The 8,690-nt window shown below is 43.6% G+C and overlaps 1 protein-coding gene across 1 annotated transcript in view; it reads right to left on the bottom strand.

The window, feature by feature from the left end:
- LOC143930928 (ovostatin-like) overlaps positions 1–8,690 on the bottom strand; it is a 120,168-nt gene that overhangs the window by 22,754 nt on the left and 88,724 nt on the right. Inside the window, exons 21-23 of the mRNA XM_077455618.1 lie at positions 4,794–4,912; positions 4,297–4,348; positions 1,894–1,977 (exon numbers count right to left, since the gene is read on the bottom strand). Coding sequence (XP_077311744.1) covers positions 1,894–1,977; positions 4,297–4,348; positions 4,794–4,912 — 255 coding nt within the window. The remainder of the gene's footprint in view (positions 1–1,893; positions 1,978–4,296; positions 4,349–4,793; positions 4,913–8,690) is intronic.

The following is an 8,690-nucleotide window of genomic DNA, read 5'->3' as shown; positions in this document are numbered from 1 at the left end:
TATTATTTCCTGTCCAAGAGACAGCAGGACATGAAAATGAAATTTATCCAACGTTCCAGGAATTTCTCTTAGCCCATGTACACACGGTCGGAGATTCCGACAACCAAATCCGTCAGAGTAATTCCGACAGATTAATTCCGGAAGAGGTCCGGAAGTGATGTTGCATACACACGGTCGGGACTAAGTTGTCGGAAAATCCGATTGTACATAACGTGATGACGTTATTTGGTTAGGATGGGACTACGTTCAGGCTAGTAGCCAATAGCTTTGGTCTAGGAATTTGATCTGAGCATGCATGGCACTTTGTCCATTGGAGTAGGCTACACATGATCGGAGTATGTCCGATCGGAGCATTTTGTCGGAAAATTTTACCGGCAAGTTGGAAAACTTGGTCCGTCGGATATTCCGACAGAGACAGTCCGATGCAGACCACACACAGTCGGAATATCTGACAAAACGGTCCGATAGGACACATTCTGTCGGAATCTCCGACCGTGTGTACAAGGGCTTAGAGGTCACCAGATCATGTGTCACCATATAGACTTTCCCTTGACTTTTGTCCTGGGGAGAACAAATTTTGGATTTCCCCTCACCTTCTGATAAGGAAGAAGGAAGAAGAAAGGAGGAAGAAGATTTACTCAAGATATTTTTTCAGCAGTGCATTCACTGTCGGATGGTTGCAAGAAAAATTTCATTACATTAACTGCCTACTGTAGCAGCTCAGACAAACATTTGTTATACTTTAGAAAAATAAAAATAGGTAGAAAACAAAAAAAATTAAGAAATGTATTACGGAAAAGTTTCTGGTAAACTCCCATCTATTTTCATTGAGGTGGTGTGAGCACTTAAATTTCATTAGCACCATCATATTATGTTGCATTTATTGGAAAAAAAAAAAAAAGTATAGCACCACACTTGTTGGTTTTTAAATTTTGCAATGAGGAAATTTGATCTCCTGCAGATTTTGTAAGTTTGCCCACTTAAAAAAATGATCGACCCTTCATTTCTTTGTATCATAGGTGTAATTTAAATGACAAAATATCAACCAAAAATCCAGAGAAAAAAAATAAAAAATTACAAGTAGTGTTTGGAGGAAGAAAAATGCTGACCCTAAGAACACCATCCCTAAAGTCAAGCGGTGGAAACATGATGCTTTGGGGCCGTTTCTCTGATAAAGGTACAGGCCAACTTTGACAGGCCAATAGACAGGGCCATGTATTGTAGAATTTTGGATGAGAACCTTCTTCCCTTAGCCAGAACATTGAAGATGGGTCATGGATGGGTCTTCCAGCATGACAATGATCAAAAACATACCGCCAAGGCAACAAAGGAGTGGCTCAGGAAGAAACACATTAAGGTCATGAAGTGCTCTAGTCAGTCTCCAAAACTTAATCCTATAGAAAATGTATGGAGGGAGATGAAACTTCAAGTTGTCAAGCAACAGCCAAGAAACCTTAGGGATTTAGAGAAGATCTGTAACGAGTGAACTAAAATCCCTCGTGAGATGTGTGCAAACCCGGTCACCAACTACGAGAAACGTCTTACCTCTGTGCTTGCCAACAGGGGTTTCTCCACCGAGTACCAAGTCATGTTTTGCTTGGGGATCAAATACTTATTTTACTCACTGAACTGCAATTTAGAACATTTGTATCATGTTTTTATTCTGGATTTTTGGTTGATATTCTGTCTCTATGATTTAAGATACACCTATGATAAAAATTATAGATCCTTCATTTCTTTCTAAGTGGATAAACGTACAAAATCTGCCGGGGATCAAATAATAATTTTCCCCACTGTATACATTTTGTATCGGAGTATTGCGTTAGCTGCTTATTATATATCCTGGAGAGCCTATTTGGGCCCTAGCGCAAATTTCTTCATCTTTCAGCTTACCGATTACTTGAACCTTCGCAAACATAGACCCAGGAACAATGCGTCCGGAGGGGTTGATGGTAACTTCTACGGATGAGTTTGAACCTGTGATAAAGAAGAAAACGATAAAATCTCCACAGTTCAGGACAGATAGTCAGTTCTTGAGAGCACAGAACTTAAAAAGGCGTTGTAAAGACAGAAGGTGCATTCTATGCACCAAGATAAAAACACCTTCTGTGTGTTTCTCATTACTTACCTGAGCCCCATCTCTCTCCAGCGATGTCCACGAGTGTCAGTCATCTGAGACGCTCCTCCTGATTGGCTCCCATGGCTGTCAAACAAAGTCAGTTAGCCAATTAGGGGAGAGATGGGACGGGGCCGGAGCTCCAAGTCTGACAGACACAGGGAGCTGTGACTCGGCTCGGGTGCCCCTATAGCAAGCTGCTGGCTGTGGGGGCACGGGGCACGGAGCAGCAAAGAGGCAACTGATAAGGGGAGGATCTGGGCTCCTCTGTGCAAAACCAACTGCACAGGAGGAGGCGGCAAGTATAACATGTATTGTTTTTTTAAACAAACAAGAGACTTTACAATCACTTGAACTCCAGTGTGAAGACAAAATGCAAAAGTAGGACCATCCTTTGCTAGTCAGCCCTCTGGTGCAGTTGTCGCCAACCACTGATTGTCCACGAGAAAATTGTTGGCCCCCAGGGCTTCTGCCGCAAGATCAACATTGTGGCGGATGTATACTGCCCAATCTTGCTTCCAGTGTTGTTCTCAATGTGCACTGATAGTCAATACGGTCAGCGTGCATTTATAGCCGATGCCTCCTCTGTAGTTCTAGCTGCCAAGGACTCAGAGGGAGACACCGGGAGTAGTGTAGCGAACGGAAGGTGAAGAACGAGGGGACTTCCAATGGCAGCGCTGATCATATGTGGGAGGGAGCACAGAGCTCGAGCACATGGCTGGATAAGGAGACGAGATCCAATGAAGAGTCTGTAAGGCAGCAGTGTGATGACATGGAGTGGAGGGGAGGGGGGGGAGCCAGAGCATTCTGTGTATAAGGCATGTAAAATGTATGTTAGTGGTCCACAGGTGTCAAAATTTTGAGTTTAGTGGTCCGAAAGGTTGGCAAATACTACTTTCACCCCATGTGCTCAAGTTGAATTAAAAATTATACACCAAGTCTTTAAATGAGGGTAGTTGGGGGTGGGAGATCTGAACCTTGCCATGATAAAAGCACAGGTTCATTTTAAACCCTTCATACAATTTTATATTTACAGTAGATTCTCTCAAGACTGCTGTGAATGGTTAAAGTTGAATACTATCCATGTTAACATGTTTAGAGGTGATGGGAACATTTAGACTTGCATGTGTAGATGAAGGAAAACTTCATACAAGCTCAACAGATCTGATAAGGCAGTTCCCACACAGCAAGATTTCCCTCAATGGGAATACAAGGAGGAGCATCTCAAACCATAGAAATATGGAAAAAGGAGCACCAAACCAAAACCAGATAAAAGTCCATTAATTGTTGGCAAAAATAATTTGGGGGTAACACCACTCCATCATGACTATTAGAACTAGCACTGAACTCTCCAAGTAACAACTTGACAGCAGCTGCTGAGCAGAAATTTGATATAAAACAGTTTATTCTATACCCATAGTTTTAAGTGTTTCATATGAAAATTGTGAGCAAAAATAAAAGTAAAAAAAGTTAGGCAGTGTTGTTGTGCAACAATGTTTTATGACGTGAACAGTCAACTACTTAAAAGCTTCCATGTCTCTTTGGAGTCTACTAGCGCCAAGTGATACACACCCCATTATAAGTATTTATAGTGGTTCTAAAACCTTAACTTTACATCAATGCAATCCTTGTATTAAAGGTAAAAAAGTCTTGTGAGCCAAAGCTGTGCACAAGAACAGTGGCCATCTGTTTGCTCTCCATTCCCATAGGGAAAACTGATAGCAGTGGGAACCATTGGCTCCTGCTGCTATTAATTTAATCCTATGATGACGGGAGCCAGGGGGAGGCTATGGACATGGGCAGTGTGGCTCTGGAGCCTATTTTAATTAAATATATATATATAAATATATATATATATATATATATATATATAAATATTAATATTAATTATATTATAATATTTTAATTATATATATATATCTATATCACACACACACACACTTTCTCCCCCCCCATATTCCTCATCCACATTTAGGGTACTGCAACAAACAATAGTCAGTCTGCAGTCCCCACCTCCAAACAGCCTCTTTACAGAATCTTTGTGATTTTCTACCAACTAGCACCTGTATTTTTTACTTTGACTCTAGAGTTTTTTTTTTTTTTAGATTTTTTGCAAATGGTTGAATACGCTAGTGTATGGACCATTAATACAGACCTAGGAAACAGGCAGGTATTCTTACCTTTGACACAGACAAAGTCGGTTTTGGTCACTTCTTGTTTGATGCCTTCAGGCTTAAATAGAAAAACAAAAAATTAATTCTTTGTACTGTCCTATCAAGCTATAACCAGTTTAATGCATAGCCATCATAGAATCATGTAGCCCCTTGCATTAGCATAGGTATCCAGGCAAGTAAAAAATATTGGCAGTCCATAAAAGTTGTTCACAAAAATAGAGAGCGCAAGATATGATAAGCCAGAGCACATGTGCAAAGAGACACCAACCAAGAGAGCAAAAAGAATGGCATAAAAATAAATATACAGAACGCACATACTGTAAATTATATATATAATTTTTTTTAATATATATATATATATATATATATATATATATATATATATATATATATATATATATATATATCACACACACACACTATAATATATAAGACTTCTTTTCCAGGTTGTAAATTTTCACTTTTTATTTTTTGTTCTTGTCCAACAACCTTTGTCCACTCACCTCCACCCCGAAACTCTTCACTATGGTGTCCTTGTGGTTTGGTTCGTTAGGATCAGCAGGTCCCTCACATGACGCGCCAATGTGAATGGTTTCAGCCGTCACAGAGACATTAGCAACACCTGTACAAGTGAAGTACATGTTATGAATGAATGAATGAATGAAATACTTGAATAGCGCACAATACTCTACAGTATACCTTGGTGTGGATATCAGTCATGGGCTGCAGTGAACAGGCAGATGCGAGTGAGGAACTGGTGCCACAATCTACAGGTTTATATATTTAGGCCCATTTATTAAGGAAACCCGGTTTGAACTAGGCTATCCATCTTTATCATAGGTCTTTCTTTGGTTGACGAGTCCAAAATATACCTGGCCTACTCCTTTTCCTCCCCAGAAATGTTGACACTGAACTTCTCACATCCTGAAACTTATGTGGAATTCTTTCGGAAAAATCACTACTAGACTGCACAATACACGTGGTTAGAACATCTCAATCCATGACACCCAAAAGGAAAACTTCTCATGATGATCGTACCCAAAAGGTCAACTGCTTTTGCAAGACCTGCTTACTATGCCTATGATATTTTTTTTTTCACATCTACAAAAAAAGTTTTATTTGGTATTAAACACATACAGTCCAAGAATCTACAATCATATATGGCAAGTACCGTATATACTCGAGTATAGGCCGACCCGAATATAAGCCGAGGCCCCCAATTTACCCCCAAAAAAACTGGCAAACTTATTGACTCGTGTATAAGCCGAGGGTGAGACATGCCTGTCCATCCCTGTGTGTGTGTCCGTCCATCCCTGTGTGTCCGTCCATCCCTGTGTGTCCGTCCATCCCTGTGTGTCCGTCCATCCCTGTGTGTCCGTCCATCCATCCCTGTGTGTGTGTGTGTCCATCCATCCATCCATCCCTGTGTGTGTGTGTCTCCATCCATCCATCCATCCATCCCTGTGTGTGTGTGTCTCCATCCATCCCTGTGTGTGTGTGTCTCCATCCATCCATCCATCCCTGTGTGTGTCTCCATCCATGTGTGTGTGTGTGTGTGTGTGTGTGTGTGTGTGTGTGTGTGTGTGTGTGTGTGTGTGTGTGTGTGTGTGTGTGTGTGTGTGTGTGTGTGTCCAGCCTACCTTTGTCCCGAGCCTCCGTCCCGTGCCTTGCCTCCTTGCCTCCGTCCCGTGCCTTGCCGCCTTGCATCCGTCCCGTGTCGTGCCTTGCCTTGCCTTGCCTTGCCTTGCCTTGCCTTGCCTTGCCTTGCCTTGCCTTGCCTTGCCCCCGTCCCGTCCCGTCCCGTGCCGTCCCGTGCCCTCTTCGTCGGCGGCCATTGTAAAGTTCAAAAGCTGCGCCGCCGCCTTCGCCTGTGATAGGCGGAACACTGAATTTCCCAGCAGCCTGTGTTCCGCCTATCACAGACGTCGTATCATCCTCGTCCGTAGTACGAGGATGATACGATGTCCGTGATAGGCGGAACACAGGCTGCTGGGAAATTCAGTGTTCCGCCTATCACAGGCGAAGGCGGCGCCGGAGGCGCGGCTTTTGAATAGAATGGCCGCTGTCTGTCTGCTCGACACGCTGATCGAGCGGGCAGACAGCGATGACTCGAGTATAAGCCGAGGGGGGCACTTTCAGCCTCAAAAAAGAGGCTGAAAATCTCGGCTTATACTCGAGTATATACGGGTATGTTCATTTCCAAATACAATGAAAACCGTGCCCTTTTCCCAGTAGTATAGTCACCATCACCAAATATCATGCATCTATGACCATGTTCCACAGCACCCCCTGCCAATATTCTGTGGCAGATCGACTCGCCCACCTCAATCCAGCGATAGTTCAAATTGAGTAGTACCTTTAGCCCATATTGAGCTCCTCTGCTCCTCCTCAAACTACATTCCATTGGCCTCCGAGATTCTGCGCTTTCCTGATTCGCTCTATCACAGTGCTCCTTCAGTGTCACCTACAACTCTGTATCCTCCTCTCCATTGCCTCTTTCTGGGGGGGATCCCCCAAGGCTCTGTTCTTGGACCCCTTCTCTTCTCTATTTATACCTCCTCCCTTGGTCACTTGATAACCGCCCACGGCTTCCAATACCACTTATACGTCGATGACACCCAAATCTATCTGTCTACGCCTCACCTCACTCCTTCAGTGTCCTCTCGCATTACTAACCTGCTAACTGACATATCAGCATGGATGTCACACCATTTCCTTAAACTAAACCTCTCTAAAACTGAGCTATTAATAATCCCCCCTGCACATGCCCCCCTCCATGACTTTTCCATCAAAATCAACAATGCAACCATCAGGCCCTCCCCTCACGCCAGGGTACTAGGTGTAACCCTAGACTCTGACTTGTCATTTCAGCCCCAAGTCCAATCGTTGTCAAAAGTTTGTAGATTTCACCTCCGTAACATCTCTAAAATTCACCCCTTTTTAACAAATGAAACCACCAAGATCCTCATTCACTCCTTTGTTATATCTCGCCTTGACTATTGCAACTCCCTTCTCATTGGCCTTCCTCTCCATAGGCTCTCCTCTTCAGTCTATCATGAATGCTGCTGCCAGACTTATCCACCTTACCAACCACTCATTGTCTGCCAACCCTCTCCTCCAATCCCTACACTGGCTCCCAATCACCCAGCGAATTAAATTCAAAATACTAACCACCACATACAAAGCCATTCACAACTCTGCCCCGAGCTACATCACCAATCTTGTCTCCAAATATCACCCAAACCGTCCCCTCAGTTCTTCTCAAGACCTCCTACTCTCAAGCTCTCTCGTCTCCTCCTCCCACACTCGTCTCCAGGATTTCTCCAGAGCCTCTCCAATCCTCTGGAACTCGCTACCTCCACCGGTCCGGCTATCCCCTACTCTTGCTACCTTCAGGCGATCCCTGAAAACTCATCTATTCAGGGAAGCCTAGCACGTCTCAAACTAATCTCCTACCACTTCTTCCATCAACTCATTCCCAACAGTTATAACCTTCTGTACCACCTGCCCCACCCTTTTAGATTGTAAGCTCTGTCGAAAAATCCGATCATTCAGAACGTGATGATGTAATTTCGTTACGATGGGACTACATTCAGGCTAGTAGCCAATAGCTTTGATGTAGGAATTTGATCTGAGCATGCGTGGCACTTGGTCCGATCAAAATTCTCTACACATGATCGGAGTATGTCCGATCAAACCAGTTGGTCGGAAAATATTTCCAACATGTTGGAAAATTGGGTCCAACGGAGATTCGGACGGAATCAGTCCGATGCATACCACACACAGTCGGATTATCCGACGACATAATCCGATAAGACGCATTCCAACGGGTTCTCTGATCGTGTGTACAAGGCTTTAATGTATTGCCTAGTGCAGTAGTCCATTCCTTAACCGGGGGGGGGGGGGCAATCACAGACTTCCAATGTAGCTATCAATTTGCGAGCCATAAAGAGGGCCCTATAGAGCACCTCTCTGATATGAGGTTCCCACTACAGTTAGTCTAGCAAATTTAGAATGCAACTCCTAGGGACCAATGGGATCTGACACCGTGTTCAGAGTGTCAATCACCCCCCTCCAATACACATGCAGTTTGGGGCAGCACCAGAGCATGTGTATCAAGTCCCCATGGTCCCCTTTACATCTAGTGCACATAGGTGTGTGTAGCAGTCCCATGCTATGAAATCTGTGAGGCGTATAGTATACTCTCAAAGTATATAGTTGTGTCAACCTTTGTGTCACGTTTAGAGAGCATATGGCCACTGACTGTAGGACTTCCTCCCACCGATCTTCGTCCAGGGGTCCTACATAAAATTCCCCATTTTCTTTTAACTGTCAAGGGGTGCTTAGTGAGGTACTTAGTAGCGTTCTATAACTCTGAGAAATGAACCCTTTAGAGGTCT

The sequence above is a fragment of the Lithobates pipiens genome, unplaced genomic scaffold (genome assembly GCF_037356315.1).
Source record: "Lithobates pipiens isolate NorthernLeopardFrog02 unplaced genomic scaffold, aLitPip1_a1.2 Scaffold_25, whole genome shotgun sequence".
Lineage (NCBI taxonomy): Eukaryota > Metazoa > Chordata > Amphibia > Anura > Ranidae > Lithobates > Lithobates pipiens.
This window is presented reverse-complemented; position numbering and strand designations above follow the sequence as displayed.